The sequence below is a fragment of the Lynx rufus genome, unplaced genomic scaffold (genome assembly GCF_022079265.1).
Source record: "Lynx rufus isolate CCGP_SWC_20201006 ecotype Redwood Valley unplaced genomic scaffold, mLynRuf1.p SCAF_2, whole genome shotgun sequence".
In the NCBI taxonomy this organism is placed as follows: domain Eukaryota; kingdom Metazoa; phylum Chordata; class Mammalia; order Carnivora; family Felidae; genus Lynx; species Lynx rufus.
The window spans coordinates 221,417,936-221,437,915 of record NW_025814834.1 but is presented as its reverse complement, the minus strand read 5'-3'; the positions used below and the strand labels follow the sequence as shown (position 1 = coordinate 221,437,915).

At 62.3% G+C, this 19,980-nt stretch overlaps 1 protein-coding gene across 1 annotated transcript; it reads right to left on the bottom strand.

Moving 5' to 3' along the window:
- Positions 1–1,111: 1,111 nt before the first annotated feature.
- Positions 1,112–19,081, bottom strand: TTC34 (tetratricopeptide repeat domain 34). The gene is made up of 8 exons (XM_047084793.1): positions 18,301–19,081; positions 12,064–12,898; positions 10,602–10,827; positions 9,304–9,508; positions 7,945–8,111; positions 6,692–6,962; positions 5,775–5,989; positions 1,112–3,014 (listed from the first exon to the last, which is right to left on the bottom strand). The coding sequence occupies exons 1-8, from the start codon at positions 19,079–19,081 to the stop codon at positions 2,487–2,489; spliced, it is 3,228 nt and encodes a 1,075-aa protein (XP_046940749.1). The 3' UTR covers positions 1,112–2,486.
- Between the last annotated feature and the right edge of the window lie 899 nt (positions 19,082–19,980).

The window sequence follows — 19,980 nt, the reverse complement described above, 5'->3', positions numbered from 1 at the left end:
GACAATCGGGCTGGAGGAAGTTGAGGACGTTCCCGGAGCACTCACAAAGCTGCGGTGAGAGCCCGGCCTGTGGGAGCACCCCCACACCCTCCCTGACAGCTGCTTCCTGACAACGGGCCTTGGGTCCCCCGCACAGGAGGGAAGGGGCCGACGTCTGACTGCCCCTGGTCTTTGTCACTGAGCCACCAAGCCAGTCCCCTCACCTAGAAGAGCCGTCACAGAGTCTGAGAGAACGGATGGTCCGTGCCAGGCGCAGAGGTGTGGTCGGCAAATAGCACACGGGGCACGGGGCACGCTCAGGGGAGCTCGGTCACCCAGCGGAGGGTTGTGGGTGACGGACGGCATCCTGTTCGGAGAGGCTGCTCGTCCGTCTTGAACTCTGTGGTTGCCGCTTCCACGGTCCCTAGGGTTCTGCCCGTTACATAACTGCCACCTTCTTAGCTAATTAGCGATTCTTTATATTAAACCCTCGCCATTGCGATCACGGGTGTGGTTTCCGTCTCGAGTGGACCCTGACCGATACGTAAATTGGTACCACGAGTGGTCCCTGCCACCAGACCCACAAAGACGGATCTGGGGCCTGGCTCGGTCGTGTCCTCGGGCCTGTCTGCACGGCCAGGCTCGTCGGGAAGGGAGACTTGCGGTGTGCAGGGGCTTCACGACTGATGGTGATGGAGCGGTCACCGTGGTGGTTGTGACGCACCCACTGAATCAGGGGGCGTGGGAGCCCAGGCGCTGTGGCGCGTGGCCGTTCCTGCAGTGATGGTGGCCGCAGGGACTGTGGCAGGGGGTGGGCTCTCCTGAGTGTCCTGGAGCACACACAGGAAGAAAATGACCAGCTCAGGTCATAGCCCGGGAGTCAGGGGGCTCCATGGCGGCCCTGAGAGGACCCGGTTACGAGCACGGGCCATGCTGCTAAATGTCAAACGTGACAGGTAATCCCGTGAGCCGTGTAATTACAAAGTTGGTCGCATTTACAGACACGTCAACTTTCTTGTGAGAAATCGAGGCGCTGATTGCGAAGGGATGCGACCCTGGAAGTAGGAAGGGGGCTCAGATGAAGCTGAGAACTTTGAACCCCAAGTCCCCGAGCCCCTTTCCAGGGGTGCAGCCCATCTTCGTGTGGGAGGAGACGAGCCTTGTTTTCATCATCAACCCTGAGAGCCTCATGGGGGTCAGGGGCCCAGAAAGAAGGATGCTCATTCTCTTCAACCTCCATGACCCCCTCCCTCACCCAGGGACTCTAGACCCATAAATGGGGTCTGATCTCAGCATCCTGGGGGAGGGGGAGGGTACAATGTCTAATCCTGGAGGAAATAGCATATGCGCCCCGATAATCGCAAGATTGCGCTAATTCACACAGGGGACCCTGGGAATTCTGTGTGGGAACGGAGTCTGAGGGTGTTAGGCCACGGCGGAGGGAACACAGCTCTGGGCTGGGTCGGCGCTAAGGCCGTGGGCACGCCCCCCACAGACGCTGGAGACGGTGTGCCCGGTGGTTTTGCCAGTCCCCGTGGCTGAGTGCAACCCTCACTCGTGGTCTCTAGTGAAGGAAGACGAGATGCCAGGACTTCCCGAGTACAACAGAAGGAATCCAAAGGCGTAGGATCTGTCCAGTGTGACCATACACCCTGCCCCCTGCAGCCCCCAAGAAGGGCCGCGGGACTTGTGTCCCCGTAGCCTGGTTACTACGATAGACCGTAGCGTCCCCCACCTTGAACCGTCCTCGTATTGCCGTGTACGTTGCTCGAGGTGAAGCGTGAACGCGCCGCTGGACTTGGGCTTGTTGATATTTAGGATTTTTGCAAGACAAGTGCGTGCAGGGGCCACGCTAATCTGTCTCGTTCCAATTTCAGTTCGTGTGCTGCCGAGCCGAGCATGACATTTAGGATTCTGGAACTGGTAATTCAATTGGTTTGTAGCGTTCTTTGGGTTGAGATTATGCTTTCTTCAACGATGAACTTGAAAGCTTTTCTTTTTCTTGGCATGAACGAGCTTAAAGACCTTTGGAGTTGACAGCAGCAGCACGGCCCAGCGGAGGGACCCTGGGCTTTCTCCACTAAGTTAGCTGTTGGTTCACCTGCTTTATTTTTGAGAAACCGTGTTTTAGGTTTATTGATTCTTCTATCCTTCTGTTCCTAATTTATTAACTTCTGCTTTTGTCCTTGATTCCTGGCTCCTGACTTCCCTTGTTTTACTGTCTTTTTCTGACTCCTTGAATGGAACACGTACTTTGTTTTCTTTTCATTGCTTAGTAACCTCCTTGGGGCCTGCCCATTGCAGCTTTGTCATCTTGTGATGACGTAATACTATCCATACGCTATCGCGAACGTCTTCTCGCTAACCTGAAACGTGGTGATCCTGTAGACTCTCACTTCCCAGCTGAGTCTGACCTACATGGGTGAGGCCCACGGTATCCTGCTGCTCAGGAGCCCCAGGCGGGGGGCGACAGGGCGACCCGTGGCCCGGGCCCGGAGAGCACGGGGTCAGTGGAGCCGGCAGCCCAAGGAGGCCTCCCTCCGGACCCTCGCCTTCAGCCTCTTCAGGCCACCGTGCTCGGGGTCTACCAGGAGGCCATTCTCCGCGGCTGTCCAGGCCTCTGCATAGCGCTGCTCCTCCATCAAGGTCTGGCCCTGATGCAGGAACACTTGGGCAGCGGGGTCCCGGCCTGGCCGCTCCCACAGGCTACTCTGGGCCAGCGCGGGCGCCAGCTCGAGGGCCCGGGTGAAGGCGCCCGTGGCCCTGGCCTCATCTCCCAGGCTCAGCAGCAGGCGTCCCCGGGAGCACAAGTCCTCCACCTGCGTCGGGAGGCCACCGTCCCTCCCATCCTCCCGGAGCACACGGTCCAGGTCCTCAAGTGCCCGCTCAAACTCCTGCAGCTCAGCCAGACAGGTGGCCCTCAGGCGCAGGTGACGGGCGTCGCTGCCTCCCGCGAGGACGGCCAGCGAGCAGTAGCCCAGCGCTCGCCCCGGCTGCCCCGAGTTCAGGAGGGCGTGGGCTTCCCGGGCTGCAGCCTGCACAGAGGGGACAGAGGGACACAGGGCGGGTCGGGCCAGGAAGCTGGGGCCCCTCACCGGCCCTACACACCTGGCCTCTGCTCCTGACCTGCCAGAGCGCTCTGGCTGGCAGCTTCAGGAGGGGAGGTACAGGGGAGGGGACATGGGCTGCAAGCCCTCCACCTTGCAACCCCGCCCAGAGGGGTCCCCCCTGGACTCCCTTCTCCTCACTGGTCCTCCCCTTCCTCGCAGCCCCACTGCTTCTGCCATCTGGTGAACTCCTCCCTCATTCCTCCCTGCCTCAGCCCCTCTCTGCGGTCACCCTCCCGACGACGGGCCCACGGATCCCACACTGCCCACCCTCCCGCGGCTGCGCTGGCCCTGAGGACCCTCGCGAGCACCGCCTCTGCCCAGCTCCGTCCCCGAGCCCCCTCCTCTCCCCGAGGTCAGGAAGGCGGCCGCTGAGCATTGGTGGGTTTCTCCCTCCGGTCCACGAGCCGCTCCCGCAGGGCCAGACTCAACGCGGAGAAACTACGGCACTTGCTCCCGCATCGGCCACCGTGACCTCCGGGGGCTGGGTTCACTGTGCTTGCCCCGCCCCCCCCCCCCCCCGGACTGGTAGTGGTGTCATGAGGAGGGCGGGGCCAGAGGTCAGCGGGCACCGTCCAACCTAGCCCTGCCCCCTCCCCCCCCCCCCGGGTACAGCGGGGGCTGGGGGGGGGCCCCGGCTGGGGGAAGCCCGCTCTCAAAGCCTGCCCCCACGCGCTCCGGCTCCCCCAGCGCCCCCTGGGATGAACCCCTCTCCCAGGAACCCACAGCGGCTCCCGCTGGAGAACACGGCGCCCCCGGGGCCGGCCCTTCCCGCCGCCCCTCTCCCTCCGCCCCGGGGCGGGGTGCAGCCGAGCCGGCCCCCCGAAGAGGCGCCGAGCACCGCGGGGCCCGCACGGACGCCGTCGGCCTGGGAGGGGGCGGCCCGGCCCGGGGTCCGGGGTCCGGGCGACGCTGCCCGGGCGCCGCCTTCCCGGCAGCCCGCGGACGCGAGCCCGCGGGAGGCGGCACCTGCCGGGAACCTCGAGGCTCCGGTCCCGGCGCCGGGCCGCCGGGGGTCGGGGCGCGCGCCGGAAGCGGGCTCCACCTCTCGGGGTCACTTCCGCGTCGGCCCAGCGTCGCGCAGGCGCTCACCCGGGCGGTCTGCGCCCCGGGGCCGCGAGCAGCCTGCCGGCCGCCCCTCTGCGCCCCCTGTTCCTGTTCGGAGCCCCCCCCCCCCCGGGCCCCCTTCCCGCTCGGAGACCCTCCCCTGGACACCCTTCCCGCTCGGAGCCCCCCCATCCCCTTCCTGCTCGGAGAGCCCCTCCCCCCCATCCTTCTCCCGCTCGGAGCCCCTCTCCCGGACCCCCTTCCCGCTCGGAGATCCCATCCCGTTCCCGCCTGGCACCATCCCCGCCAGGGAGTCGGACACCCCTTCCCGTCCCCCTCCTCCCGTCTCAGAGACACCCTCCCCCCAGACCCCTCAGGGGAGCCCAGAGACCACCCAGCTCCCTCCTGCGAACCGGCCCAGACCAGTCTCCTCCGTGCTGAGACCCCAGCCAGACCCGTCTCAGAGATTCCCTGGGGGCTCCAGGTCCTGAAGACGGGACCCCCCCCGCCCCCCCAGGTGGCAGCTCGTTCTCCTGCGTCTCTTCGCTGTTTCCACCCCTAATGCCTCTGCAGCCACTTCCTCTCTTAAGCCCCCTGGCTGAAGCCCCCGGTAGGGTTTCCGTTCTGCTGCCGGACCCCGAGAACTAGAACCCACTAGAGGCCTGGGCACAGCAGGCGTGAGGACGTGGGGTACCTGCCCCAGGTCGCAGGACGCTTGAATTGGTAGTCCCTCGGACTCGTCCGCTTGTGCTCTTGGCCTCCCCTTCCAGGCGGTCCCTTCACCTCCCTCCCCTCCCCACAGGTGCAATTCAGCTACTTCCGGGGCTCTGCTCGCAGCGTCTGTTCCCCAGCCCTGCGGATGGGGCAGCCCCTTCCCTCTGCCCCTGCGCCGCTGGCTTTTCCGTCAGACTGGCCCCCACTAGCCCTCGGCCCTGAAGCCTCTCCCCCTCCCCCAACCCCCTCCTCCTCCATCCACACGAGCTGCACTGACCGCCCGTTTTGTGGTCTTTGTGAACTTTCTGAACGCTTTCCTACCTCCACGCCTTGGCCTTGGCCTGTCTGTCCCCTCATGGTTTCGCCTCCGGTGCCGCCTTGTTAACCCCACGGCCCTGTCTCAGGGTCTTTTCAATCCCGGTACTCTCGAGAGTGAACCCTCCCGCTGCCTCCCCTGAGAGACGAGGCCCACAGCGCTGCTGGAAGGCGCTCGGTGTCTTCTCGTCGACCAGACAGCGATCGGAAAATCAGCCAGCCAGAGGCGGTGACCCCAGCCCACCGCCCCGCCGCGGTGCCCCGTCCGCTCCCGGCCCGCAGGAGCCCGCCTTCCTGCCACGCTCTCACTGGGAGGGACGTGCCGCTCTTTCCCTGACTTGGGGTTGGAGCGGGCTTCCTGCGAGGGCCGCTGCTCCTGGCTGGCTCGGCCGGCTCCGACGAGGGGTCCCCTCTCTCTCCCCGGCCCTGTCACTTGTGGCTCATGTGTCTCATGCATACGAGGGAGGTTGCTGGGGTCGCTGGCCAGACTGGCTTGTGTCCCCATCCCACCCCCCCCCCCCCGCCACCGCAACTGAAGTCAGGCAGACGGGGAGGGCAGAGCCGCCCGGGGCGAGGGGCCGGGGCGCCGGGCGGGGGCTCCGTGGGGCGCACCTGGGTGAGGCTCTGCCGCTCCGAGGCCTCTAGGAGTTGCAGCAGGAAGCTGAGTTCCTGGGCGTCCGCCTCTGCCAGGCACTGAAGATCCCGCGCGGCGGCTGGCACGTCTCCCTTCTTGAGCTGGAGCAGGCCCCACCGGGCCCGGGCCGCCGCCGACGGGGGGGTGGCCCGCGGGGCTTTCTGCAGGCAGGCGCCGGCCTCCTCGTAGCTGCCTGTCAGCGATCGATCGGGGAGGGACGGTCACGGTGGGGCGGGGACGGGGGACGGGAGAGAGAGGTGGGAAGCTGGCCACAGCCTCTCTTGCTCAGTGCCGGCCCAGGGAGAGGCCAGACGATGGAGGGGCTCGGCTCCGGGAACAGGAGACGCCGACAGCGTGCCAGTCGCAGCTTGTCTGTTGGCCCGATCCTCCCCACTTGGGGTGGGGGTCACGAAAGCCCCTGGCATGGCTCTGAGCCTCACAGTGGTCACCTGGAGGGTCCCTCCTGAGCACTCGCAGGAATTTGTACTCTACTGCAGGGCAGTCTAGGCCTTGAGGAGGGCACCTCACAGGCTTGCGGGGGACAGTGACAGGCCAGGGAAAGGCAGGCTGCAGAGAGCTGTCCCCTTTCACGTTAGTGCTCGAACAACGTCAGGATTTTGCCCCGCGTGGGCGAGCTGCCGAGGAGGCCGCGGTGTTGCGGTCCTTCCGTGAAAACCCAAACCGCTCCTTTGTTTCTCCTCCCTGCAGGGGGCCCTGGTGGTGACTGAGAGCTCTGGACGCTTACACCCCAGGCCCCACGCGGGGACCGGGTCACAGGGCCGAGGTCTGGGGTGGACAGGACCCCAGGAGGCGCCGAATCCTTTCATTTTACAGAACAGCACCAGGAGTGACAGGAGTCGGACACCCGCGTGCCCCGAACCCGGGCTGAGCATACCCGCTGCCGTGAGCACGTCCGCCAGCAGGATGTACCAGCCCGGCTGCCCGCCATCGATTTCGACCAGCGCCTCCCCGGCCGCAATGAGGCCCTGGGCGTCCTCGTCGCTGAGGGGGGCCCCGGCGTCCGACGCCTGGCTCAGGAGGGCCCGGCAGCGGGAGGAGAGGCCCCGGGTGATGAGGGCCTGGGCCTCTGGCTTCAGAGAGCGGATCTCAGGGACCGCTGTCCTCGCATCAAGCTTCAGAGCCAAGAGGATGTCGTCCACGGCCTCCTGTGGGGAGAGCGGGGGCAGAAGGCGTCCCCGCGGGCGCTTGTCGAGTGTTCTCCCAGGGCCTGGGCGCTCGCCGTGCCAGAAGGGGCACGTAGCCGGGTTGCTGGCTTTGCACGATAGGACGGCCCGGCCGGCGAGCCGCACAGAGCAGAGCATGGGGAGCTGCGGCCAGGATGCTGGGGTTCCGGAAAGGGAGGGATGGCTGGCACCAGGGAGGGCACACTGAGGAAGAGCCCGCCACAGGCTGGAACGGAAGCCAGGCTGCCAGCGCCCTTGGGGGAGACTCAGGACTCCCGAGGGGCAGACGCCAGCACCGTCTCTAGAGGCTCTCAACTCAGCATCTGGGACCGTCTCTCCTTGCCTCCGAGCACACGGCCCTTACACAGTTAGGAACCCTGGCAGGCAGGCCACCTCTGGGCTGCGGCGCCTCAGGGAGGCCACCCAGCTTCAATCACCGGGCTGAGAGGTGCCGTTGTCCAGGGCTGTTCAGCTGTGGCTGCCTGCGTGCAGGTTTTCTCTGGGAAAAGCCCCTGTCCTGGGTCTGCCAGGGCATCCCCTCCCACCTCTGTCCCTGCATGCTGACCACCCGAATCCTTGGGTTTTGTGCAGACAGCTCGGGGGGGTTCCCAAGAAGGCAGCTGCGGTCTTGTTATGTTAAGCTGAAGAGGGGGGTCTAGTAGCCCCGGGGGCTTGCACATCCTGTGCTCACTGAGGCTGGGAGGCACGGGGACTCTTCAGATGAAAGGGACAGACTTCCTGAAACCTGGGATGACGGGACGCGATGATGAGTGTCCCGGGAGCCCCCGTGCAGGAGGAGTTTTAAGGGGCGTCTCACGCTCAGGACGGTCTGGCCCTGCTCCCTCTCCCCTTGGGCCCGAGAAGGAAAGCGGTGTCCCGGTTCCTCCCGGGTGGCCCTCCCCTAAAGCACTGTTCCCCTAACCCCGCCTGCCCAGTCCCAGGCGGGGAGGGGAGGGCCTGGTACCTTCTGCCGGTCCAGGGCCAGGGCCAGAAGCGCCCGACCGCACAGAGCCTGCACGTTCTTCGGCTCAGCCCGCAGCACTGAATTGAAATCAAACATGGCGGTCTTCTTCTGGCCCAGGAGCCCATAACAGTGGGCCCGGATGAGCAGGGACTCCACTGCTTGACTCCCTGGAGGAAGGGGGTTGTGGCATCAGGACGTGGCCGCTGTTGGGCCTGGGGGGGGGGGTACAGCATCTGCCCCCATCCAGCATCTGCTGGTGCCCAGCAGCGGGGCAGGGCAGGGGCGCACCAGCTTCGGGGCCGCCGTGGGGAGCTCACGGACCCCTGGGCACCAAGACACGATCTTGTGTCTGGGTTGACCGGGGGGCACTGGCCGTGGGGCACAGGGAGCCCAGCCATAAGGGTGGCATCCGGGAGGGCTGGTGGACAGTCCGACAGGGGTCCCAAGAGGAGGGGGCACCGGGGCACCAGCCGAGGGTCCCGGAGGCAGACGGGTCCTTGGGGCTGGAACAGCTGGAAATGGGAAGGTGCCAGGTGGGCAGGGAGGAGCGCTCTGAGTTCTTGGGCCCCTCCCCAAGGAGACCACCACCACTCCCTCTGGTCGTCTGTCCAGCGATGGGCACAGAGAACAGCACACCGGGCCCTACAGGATGCTCTGGCTCACGTCCCCTTCCCCACCAGCGCGTGCAGGCCGTGAGCCCTGCCGTCCAATCCTCACCACCCCGGCCCCTCACCCCGGCGTCTCCATCACCCACTTTGAGAAGACGAAAACGAGGAGATGCTTAGTAAGTGCCGAGCCAGGAATCCACCCGACCGCCTGATCCAAAGTCCGCACTTTGAATCTCCATGCACCCCAGGGATTTGAGGCGCGTCCTTGGGGAAGCCTCTCCCCTCCAGCACGCGCGCCCTGTGCCACCGCATCGAGAAGGCCCCACTCCAAGAGGCCCCGTCGCCCAGGATGGCGCTGGCTGGGCAGAAGGTGACAGCAGGCTCACTCCTACGGATACACCCCCACTGTTTCCAGGAAGGGCTGAAGGGGGCCAGGACTCTTCCCGGTTGGAGGGAGGGGGCCAAGCTGGGGGAATGGCCTTATTCCCTCCTACCCAGGGTGTGTGTGCTGGGGGCCCTACCCAGGGTCCAGGGTGTGTGTGTTGGGGGTCCCAGCTCAGGTCCCAGCCGGTCTGGCCAGTCTCCCAGGCTTTTTAGCATGCTCGCCTGACGGCTAGGGGCTAGGGCAAGGCGTGAACCGAGAGCGTGCTGGGATCCCTCAGGTCTCTGACCCCCTACCCCCACGTGGCTCACCTTGCCCCTACGTACCCGGCACAGGATGGGAACCCCGGGGCGGGCGGGCAGCTCCTACCTGCAGCGAAGATGGCCAGAGAGAGGTAGGCGATGGCCTCCCTGGTGTGGGCCGCGCCCTCGGCCCCGCTGGGCCGGGCCCGCAGGATGGCCAGGGCCCGAGCGTGGCAGTGACCCCGCAGCAGCTGCCGGTCCTCGTGGCTGAAGACGTCCAGGGTGGGCTGGAGGCAGGCCGTGTCCCCGGACTGGACCACTTTCTTCACCAGCTGCAGGGCAGGGCAGTCACCGGGTGCCCCCTCTCCCCTGCGCCGGATGCCCAGACCCCTCCACCCCCAGGTCCCCTCGCAGGGGGGCAGGGGCGTGGCCCACGAGCGGGAGCTTCCAGGGGCGGGGCTAAGGGGACCGGCCCCCCGGCGGGTCGGCGCGTCCCGGCCCCTGAGAGCACCGGGAAGCGGGGGACACGCTGGGCTGCTCGCGCGTGGAGGCGGGGGTCCCAGTGTCCCCGAGCCGCACCTCCTCCTCCGAGCCACGGAGGCCCACACGCTGCAGGTCCAAACGGGAAGCGCGGGGAAAGGGGGCTCTCAAGTCCTAAGGGGACAGAGGGCACCGGAGTCCTTCGGAAGGCGAGGAGCAAATGCCCTGGGACCGGAGCCCGTTCCGGCCGGAGCGAGACCCGGGTGGGCGTGGCCGCGGCTCTCGGAGCCGCTCGGTCCCACAGAGAGACCCGCTGCTGCCCCTGCCGGCCGCTCGCTGAAGACCCAGGTCCCAGAGCGGAAGGTCCGGGGCATCCTCCCCGCCCACCCGCGTGGCCCAGCGCAGGGAGACGCGGAACCCGAATGTCTGACCCAAAGCCTGACACCTTCCCCTGGAACATGACCTCGGACCCCGGTTCCAACGGGAAGCCCTCATGCCACCTGAGGGAGGTGAAGTCCTGCTCTTCCTGGGAGCAGAGCGGTGTCGGAGAGAGGCGAGGCCAGCAGCACCTCTGCCATCCCCCTCCCTGAGCAGGGTCACCTCCAAGCCTAGTTCACTTGGAAGACTTGGGATGAAGCTCCGTCTACACCTGACTCTTGGCCCTTTTCCTTCATAACACAACGAAAGCAACTATGAGGCACCTACTACATGCCGGAGACCTGCCGGGCCCTGGGGCACCCGCTCTAGCTGTTCAGCAAAAACCCGTAAGACCAGGGCACGGATGAAGAGACTGAGGGTCACAGAGGCGAGGGGCCTTGCCCGAGGCGGCAGAGCCCGGGGCTGGGACAGGTTCTGCCCGCTCCGGAGTCCAGGCTGAGGGTTGCAGAGTGAGGCCAGAGGGCCCGGTGCCCTCCAGGGGGCTGTGGCCCGGGGGGGCCTCCTCACCTGGTGGGCGTCATGGAAAAATCCCCTCCTCAGCTGCAGCAAGGCCAGTCTTGCCAGCACGGGGGCCGCCCGGGGCCTCTGGGAGAGGGCCACCAGCAGGGCCTTGTGGGCATCGTCCAGGCGGCCCAGGCGGTACAGGGCATCGGCCCCCAGGAGGCCCGAAGCCTCGTCTCCCCTGTCCAGCTCCGTGAGGAGCATGGCCAGCTGGTACACGCCGTGGGCATCGCTGTGGAGAGAGTAGCGGGGGAGAGCTGCGCCCCTTTCACCTGCCCAGGGAGGCGGGCCACGGGCAAGTTCCAGCCCCGGCACCTGGTCCGCGCACCTCCCTCCCCACCCGACTACAGAGGCCTGGTTCCTGCCGGAAGGCCCCTCACACACGTGGTGCCCAGAGCTCCAGCCGCCCTCTGACGTGCACCCTGGGCGCTCACTCTCTGCCCTGTCCTGCCACGGAGCCTGGAATCTGTCAATTCCCAGAGACAAGAAGTACCAAAGGGCCCCCGATCTCATCCGGGAAAGCGCATTAAAGCGATTTGAACTGAGCATCCTGGAGGCAGAGGAAGGTGTGTGTGTGTGTGTGTGTGTGTGTGTGTGTGCGCGCGCGCGCGCGCGCGCGCGCGCATGTGCAGGGTGGGTGGTGGCAGTGGAGCTGACCTCAAACACTCCCTGCCCCCCCAGGAGGCTCCCAGCTCCGTGCTGTTAGCTTTGCGGAAACACGTTCCTGCCCCCTCTCAGCAAACAGAGAATTGCAAGTCAAAACAGCTGCAGATTCACCCACTGACTGAACAAACCGGCAAAACATCTGCAAAACAAACATCAGGGCGGGGCTGTGGGGCTGAACGGGCAGGCAGGCGGCTCCTGGGCTCAAGGGCCTCCCGGTGGGGCCGTGCGCCCGGACTCAGAAACCCCACCTCCGCGCGCATTCTCGGGTCGGAAGGAGCTTCGTGGAGATGGTTGCGTTATAACGAAGGGCAAAAGCTCTAGGAACGCGCGGGGAGTGTTCCCGGGGTGCGCTATCCAGATGCCCCAGAAGGAATCTAGGGGCCAAGGAAACGTTCAGGAGCTGCTGAATAAAAAGCAGTGGGCTAAAAATTGCACACAGAGCACACACTCTGGTGAATTCTATTTTGTGTGTGCACCGGGGAAACAACTAGAAGGGAACGTTATCGGTGCGGTGGTGGGCAAGTCGTACATTCCCATTCCCATTTTTGAGTTCTTAAATTTCTAGGGCCATAAGGCCCACAAAGCATCACATCGTTTGAGACTGAGAGTCCTAAGACCTGGCTGGGCTCCGCACTGAAGCTGCCATCCGTGATTTAGGGACCCCCCCCCCCCACCCCGCCCGCGGCTGCTTCCTGCCTCAGTTTACTCATCCGTAAAATGGGAAGACGCACAAACCCTAGCTACCTCGCAGGAGACCAGAAAGAAGCAGCAGCCCCGGGGGGTGCACCTGGCTAGTTTTTACCCTTCCTGCGCGGCGGGGCTGTGCATCTCGGCGGCCTTCCTCCGGCGGCCCGGTGCGCCCATGTGTCCCGGGTCTGGCCTCCGCTGCAGCATCTTGCGGCCCTCCTCCCGCAGCACGGTCAGCAGCAGGCCCCGCTGGTTCCAGGGTACGTAGGCCTTGGCGACGAGCAAGGCCTCCTCGGGTTGCAGCCGGCTGGCGGTGACATAGTCCAGCGCGCCCAGGAACGCGCTACCCGTCAGCACGCGCAGCAGCCCTCGGCCGCACAGCGCGCGCACGCAGCTGCCCAGGTGCGGTGTTCCGTGCTCCACCACCTCCTGGAAGTCCTCCCGGGCGCGCCGCGCGTCGCCGGCGTGCAGCGCGCAGAAGCCCCGCAGCGCCAACAGGGGCGCTCGGTCCCCGGCGCGGTCCCCGGGGCGCGCAGGCCGCAGCCAGCGCTCGCACAGCGTCCGGGAGCCCGCCGTGTCCCCGGCCAGCAGGAGGCACTCAGCCAAGCGAGCGCCCAGGGCCGGGCGCTCCCCGGGCGGCGCAATGTGCAGCAGGACACGGAGCGCGCGGGTCACCGGGGCCAGCAGCTCGCGGCCCGAGTTTTCGCGGAGCTCAACGCGGCCCCGCACGGCCTCCTGGAAGTGGGCGAAGCCCACATCCGCCGCCTCCTGCGCCCGGGCCCGCACGCGCTCTCGGTCCCCAGCGGAGAGCACCGCCTCGAACTGCCTCCGCGCCCCCGAGGGGCTCTGGCGGAAGGCCTCTTGCAGGTCCCGAAGCAGGTCCCGGGCCCCACCGTCCAGGAATAAGGCCGCGGCCGCGCGGGTGACCAGCAGGGCGGCCAGACGCTCACCTGGGGAGAGAAACAGAGGCACTGGTCCTGCCTGTTGGGTCACATCCTCCGGGGTGTCACCTATAGCCCCCGACCGTGCGGCGCTTTGGACCCTCTGGAGCACCTCGTGGCAACTCCCGAAAGTGTCCCAGTAGCCCAGGACATCGCATCCCGAAGATGGACCGTTAGTGACAGGGCAGAATCGGGCGGGACAGCCGGGGTGCCTGTCCGGCAGTGTTCTCTGCCCGCGGGTTCAAAGCCAGTCTCACCGCTCAGCCCACAGGGAAATTTAGTTAGAAAACTTCTTTACTTTTTAACGATGGATTTGGGGATTGAGTTCCCTCTCTGGGATCAGGCCACCCCCCAGGGTCAATGCTGAGGTTCTTGACCCTGTGACCTTGGTAGGGGATGGCTGGTACTTCAGCATTCTGCTGCTGGCCTCCTTTGGGCTGGGTTGGGACCCAGCGCCTCCGTCTGGAGCCAGCCCGGGGTCAGGTCCAGCGAGTAGAGGATGGATACACCCAGTGCTGCTTACACAGTGGGGGCCTTGGGCCATTTACCGAATCTCGCTGTGCCTCGGTTTCCTTTTCTGCTTTATAATGGGGTTAAAATGGTCTACACTCGAGGGGCCTGGGTGGCTCAGTCAGTTGAGCCTCTCACTTTGGCTCAGCCCCACATCGGGCTCTGTGCTGACAGCTCAGAGCCTGGAGCCTGCTTCGGATTCTGTGTCTCCCTCTCTCTCTGACCCTCCCCTACTCATGCTCTGTCTCTCTCTATCAAAAATAAATAAATGTAAAAAAAAAATTAAAAAAAAAAGAAAAATCTCGCACCCTGAGATCAACCAACCAACAAGGTCACCGTGTCTAGTCTTGGTGGCCAAGTAGGATGCTTTGGGCCTTTCCTGTCCTTTACTCGTTCCTGAACAAAACCATTCCATGCCTGAGTTTTACAATACTTCACGTCCTAGGGAGTTGTGGTAGGCGGAGAGCCCTTGGGGCCCGTGGGGATCTGCTACCTATTTACCCACATGGAAGTGTGTTCTCTGTTCTTCTGAGGCTCCAGTTACCCAATCAGACTTCCAGACACGGTCCCACACGTCACCAAGATTCTGCTCATTTTTCTCGTGTTCTTCATACCGGATAATTTCTATCTTCAACTTGACTGACTCTTCTGCTTTCTCCAATACGCTCTGCATTTTTCAAATCGAGAATCTCCGTTTCATTCTTTTTAAAACCAGTGTCCATTTACCGGCTCAGATTCCACATCTGTTCATTCATTGGAACCGTATTTTCCTTTGGTTCTTGAATCGATCTGGAATAGTTCCTTTCAAGTCCTTCGTCTGCTAAGTTCAGCACCTGGATTATCTTGGGCTCCGTTTCTATTGACCTCTTTGTCTCCTGACTGTGGCTTCCATTTCATTTCCCAGTTTCTTTGCATGTCCGGTTGGTGTTTTGTAGAGACTCTGGATTCAGTTATGTTCCTCCGAAGGGGATTTTGTGTCAGCAGGTAGTTACAGTGGACAGGATCAACCCCCAGATTCCGTCTTCTCTTTGCTGGGCCCAGCTAAAATCTCTGGTGAGTGCTTGAAGCTCCCAGCAGCTGCTTTTTCAGACCACCCAGTCTCTCCCACGGATGCGCAGTTTGGTGGCCCATCAGGGATTCAAGCGGATTTAATACACAGATTTGGGGTCTAACCCCCTCGGTGGCTCCCCCCTCTTCAGGACTTTCCTTCTAAGTTTTCCAGCCACTTTTCTCAGCCTGAACTCTGTCCTGCAACCTCTCAAGCCAGTACAACGGCAGCTTCCTGTTTTACTTGGCTAACACGCGGACTGAGGGGGCTTCCTCTGGCAAAAAGCTGCAAGCCTGTGCCTCTCGCATGGTGTGCATTTGGTCACCGTTCAGTGCCTTCAAAGGATTGCATTTTATATTTTGGCCGAATTTTATCACTGTTACCTGTGGGACACAGTGCAGTCAAGCGAGTCCACCATTATGGAAGCCAGACGCTCCTATTGTGAGACTTAAACATTTCGACAATATGGGGGGATATAAATGTTATTCCACTGTTGCTTTAATCTTAATTTTCCTGATTACTAGCGAGGCCAATTTTTAAAATCTTAATTATTTTCTCCAATGGGGTGGGTGGAAAGTGGTATCTCATTGTTTTAATTTGCATTCATCTCATTACCATGATGGCGAACATTTTTCGTATTTCTCTGCCATCTGTGTTTTCTCTTATGGGAAATGCTTTTGCCAATTCTCATATTGAATGTTTTTTCTTATTGATATGTAGGAATTCTCCAAATACTCTAAGTAGTCATCTTTTGCCCATTGTATATTTTGCAAGTATTTTCTCTCGGATGTCGATTTTCCTTTAATTTCCTCTAGTTGTGGGCAAAATGGAAGGTTAAAATCTTAAATTTAATCAAACACAACGAATTTCCCTTTGTTTCCACTTTCTGTGTCTTAAGAAGTCCAGCCATCCACAGAAATCAGAGTGGCATTCTCTTACATTTTCTTTTAGAAACTCTACAACGTAGCTATCACATAATCCACCTGGAATTTATTTATTTTTATTTTTATTTTTTTCCAGAATCAGCAGCATCCGCTAAATAATGGTCGTTGTCTTTCCCTATAGACCTGTGATGCTCACTCTCACATATTAACTTCTGGATGCCCACAGGTCTGTGTCTGGCCTTTCGAATTTGTTTTGTTGCCCTTTCCATCTGTCCCTGAGTCAATAACCTTTGGTATTGGTTAGTATAGCCTTGTATCGACTGGTAGGGGAAATCTTTATACCACTGTCTTCCACTCCGTTTTCTCCTTCTCTCTCCCCTCCCCCTCTCCCCCCCCACCTCCTGCTCGTCTCCTTCCCCTTCTTCTTCTTTGTCTTGTCTGCTATTGTTTTTTGCCCTTCTATTGTAATACCAACCCTTTCTAACAATGGACATTGGATATCTACTTATATGGGTATTCTTTATTGTTTTTAAAGAAAGTTTTACAATTTTCTCCACAAAGTTTTATAGCTCTTTGAAACCAATTATTTTCCATCGCTACAGTGAGCGGTATATTTTCAAATGATAAAGTTTATGTTTGTTGCTCGTGTCTATACGTGTAAGTGCTTTCTGTACCTCCATTTAAATTCTGTCCCTATACCTAATACCTTTTTGCTGTATCTGTTGGCTTTCTGCGTAGCTAATCTGTCCCTATACCTAATACCTTTTTGCTGTATCTGTTGGCTTTCTGCGTAGCTAATCACATTGTCTGGAATAACTTTGTTTCCTCCTTTCTAGTCCGACATTTATTTATTTTTATCTTGTTGCATTGGCTAGTATCTCTAGTACAATCATGGACCCAGGGGAGGCGGGGAGCCACCACATTCTTGACGTTAAACGGAAGACTTCTCCCAACCGTTAAGTTGGCATTTGGGTCAGGTGTTGATAGCATCTTTCTCAGCGAAGGACGTTCCCTTCTATTCTTTGCGTAAATTTGTCAAAATTGTGTTAAAAATATTCCAAGCTGCTTTTCCTGAGTTCCTTGCGAAGATCATACACTCTCCTTCCGTTAATGAAGGTAGTGAATAATATGATCGTGGACACGTGAAATTGTAACTCCTCTATTATTTCACTGAGTTTTGGCTGAAACACGCATCAAAGCCTATTGCCGTGAGTCGGCAGTTGTATTGGTTACTACTGCTGTGTGACACACTACCCCGAAACTTAGTGGCTTAAAACAATGACCGTTTCAACAACCAGAAGAGCCCATGATTCTTTCTCAGTTTGGGCTACTTGGGTGGAGGTGGGCAGTTCTGGTGATCTCACCTGGGCTCCCTCACGTCTACAGTCATCTGGTGGCTTGCCTGGGCAGGAAGGTGTAAGGTGGCCTCACTCCCAGGCCCGGGGCCTTGGTGGTGGCCTGGTGGAGCCTCCCTCTCCGTGCGCCCCCGTGGCTCACTGGTCTAACTTCACGGCCCCGGGGGTGTGGCTGGATCACCCCCGACGCTTGCTGTGTGCATTCAGTGAGGATGCACGTCAAACCTTAAAACGGGTTTGCCCACCTAGCGTTCAGGGGAAGGCGGCTGGCACTGCCTTTCCCCATCTCTAGGTGCCCGGCTGCCCCCGTCTCCCTGTCTAGACCCTTAACTCTGAACCCCTTCTTTGTGTGTTGGATTCTGAAACCTCTTCCTAAAACCAAGCTCCCTCTCATCTCAAGGCTCATGTGCTCAGCCGCCTAATGACATGTCCACATGACTGGCACAAGGGACATGTTTTTGAGTACTTAATGGGTGACACCATTTTAAGGGTTGGACACATATTTTCACTGAACTGCGACAGCGAGCTTCAGAGGCCAGTGCAGCCACCAGCCCCACGTGCACATGGGGAAGGGTGGGAGAGGCCGCGCGGCCGGGAAGGATCTTAGAGGGTTTGTGGTAGGGTGGTGTGGGGCTCCTGGGACTTCACCCACTGACCCACGCTCTGTCCCAGCCCCCCACCGGAGGAGGACCCAGTAAACGGACCAGAGAGGAGCAGTATCTCAAACTGGGGGTGCCTAAGTCCCCCATGGCCCCCTTTCCCATCTGCTCCCGGTCCTCCTCCCGATCTGGTCCTCCTTCTAACCTGGTCCTCCCCCAGCCCGGTCCTCCTCCCGATCTGGTCCTCCTTCTAACCTGGTCCTCCCCCAGCCCGGTCCTCCTCCCGATCTGGTCCTCCCCCCAGCCCGGTCCTCCTCCCGATCTGGTCCTCCTTCTAACCTGGTCCTCCCCCAGCCCGGTCCTCCTCCCGATCTGGTCCTCCCCCCAGCCTGGTCCTCCTCCCAGCCTCCCAGCCTCTTAGCATCTTCTGTGATCACTCTGGCTCCCTCGGCACATTCTGCACACGGCAGACAGAAGAAACTAGAAATGCAGCCGAGAGCACATCTCTCCGTAGTTTAAAACTCTTCTATGGTTCCTTGCTGCTCTGGGGGTAAAGTCCAAAGTCCTTTCAGGGCCAGCAGGGCTGAGCCACAGCTATCTCTTCAGGGCCTCCCTTCTCCCTCTGCTCCTGCCCCCTGACGGCTACTACGGCTCCATTCAGTGGCACGGACACCCCAAGTTCTGTCTCTCTTAGGGACCTGCCATGTTCTGTTTTCCGCTGCCTGGCACCCTTCAGTATTAACTCAAATGATACCTCCTCCAAGAAGCCCCCCGCTGACCACCCAGCCAGAGTGGCACCTTGCACGGTCCATTTTTCTAAGCACGTTTTTTATTTGTTCCTTTTCTTGGATGCTTTGTAAGGGCAGGGGCTTGTCCATCTGGTCACTGTGCTGTCCTCACTCCGGGAACACCCCCCCCCCCCCCCACTGCACCGTAACCAGCCCTGAAGCACGCTGTGAAGGCTTGGCTGGGCGACTTCCACCCGGCACGTGGGGGACAAGAGCCACACTCTTACCTTGGGGGCCGCTGCCCACCAGGTCAGACTCCAGGGCCCGGCTGCACGCTGCCCGGCAGTCCTCATACCTGCCGCTGCGCAGCAGGGCTTCCGGTGACAGGGCGTGGCTCCAGGTGCCCCCGGGGTCCAGGGCTGCCAGGAGTCCCCGGCAGGCGGTCTCCTGCAGGCCGGTGCCGTCCTCTGCCTCCCGGCGCCCCGAGATGTAGTCCTGGAGGGTGCCGATCAGCACGGGGAGGTAGGGCTTCTGGTGGGTCCGCACGAAGGCCACGGTCCGGTCTGCGTTCGAGGCAAAGGCCTGCAGATAGTCGGCCGCGCCCGCGCCCGCCTGCAGCCCGGACAGGACGCGGGCCAGGGCGCGGGTCAGCTGTAGCTCCAGGGCCTGCTGGCCGTGGGCATCCAGCAGGCTGCCGCAGCGCCGCACCACTTCCTCGTGGCGCCCGTGTGCCAGCAGGCCGGCCAGGGAGTGCAGGACCGCGGCCGGGTGGTCCGGGCAGAGGGCGGCCAGGAACGCGGAGGCCAGGGTCCCCGTGAGGGACACAACCGCCATACCGTCCCAGTGGATGGGCGGGATCTGGCTGTCGCCCCGGCACCAGGCCTCGAGCGTGGCCACCACCGGCGCCCCCCGTGCCTCCGCCAGGGCAGCGCGGACGCTCCGCACGGCCGAGGGGGCGTGGCAGCTGAAGGCAGCCAGGTAGAAGGCGGTGGCCAACGGGGGCTCTCCCAGGGCCAGGTGCCGGTCTCCCTCCCGGCAGAGGCAGGCCACGAGCTCTTGGGCCGACATCACGCAGTGCCCACGAAGGGCCCGTGTCCAGTCCTCACGGGCACCTAGGGTGGGGGGGGGGTTGTGTGGTTAGTCCGCAACCCTCCCCACTGAGACCCCAGTGTCAGGGCCTGCGGGGTCAGGCGCTCTAGGCCCTTGCCTCCCCCCCACCCAGGCGGAGGACCCCTCAGGAAGGTGGAACACCCGACCCCCTCCCTGTCCTGGTCACAGGGGCCACCTTCTCAGCTGTCTGAATCTGCAGAGACCCGCCCAAACTCAGGGCCACACCTCTGCCCACCTCCCCGGTCCACCATTCCACGTGGGTGCCCTGGGCAGCTGGGGAGGTGGGGGGCACTTGCCTGGCTCCTGGGTGGGGGTGGGGAGCCTCGGTGGCCCAGGCCAGGGGGTCAGTTCTGAGGTCGGTTCCCGGGGACTAGCCCCTGCCAGTCCCCTCCCTCCCTTGCCAAACCCGACCTGAAGTCCTAACGACAGTACTCGGGGACATTCTCTCTCGGGTCCCAGAGCGCCTGCACACAAGCCCCACCCAATACACGCTGTCCAACACACGGACACCCGTGCAAGCACCCTGCGACACAGAACACACGCGCGCACACTCACCCAGGCACACACGCATGCACACACGCTCACTCGCACCCGCCTGTGCGCTCAGACACGCACACTCGCCTGTGCTCCGAGGCTGAGCGGGGCGCGCGCAGCCGCATGGAGGGGTGGGGGGGGGGTGGGCTGCGTCGCCGGGTCCGTTTCCCGGGAGAAAGTCAACACCCGGCGTCCCGGCTGCTCAGCGGCGCCCCCAGCGGCCGGGCGCGCCCCGCCCCGCCCCTCCCCCAGGCCCTGGCCCCGCCCTGGGCCCCCGCTCCACCCCAGACACCGCCCGCCCCCAGGCCCTGGCCCCGCCCTCG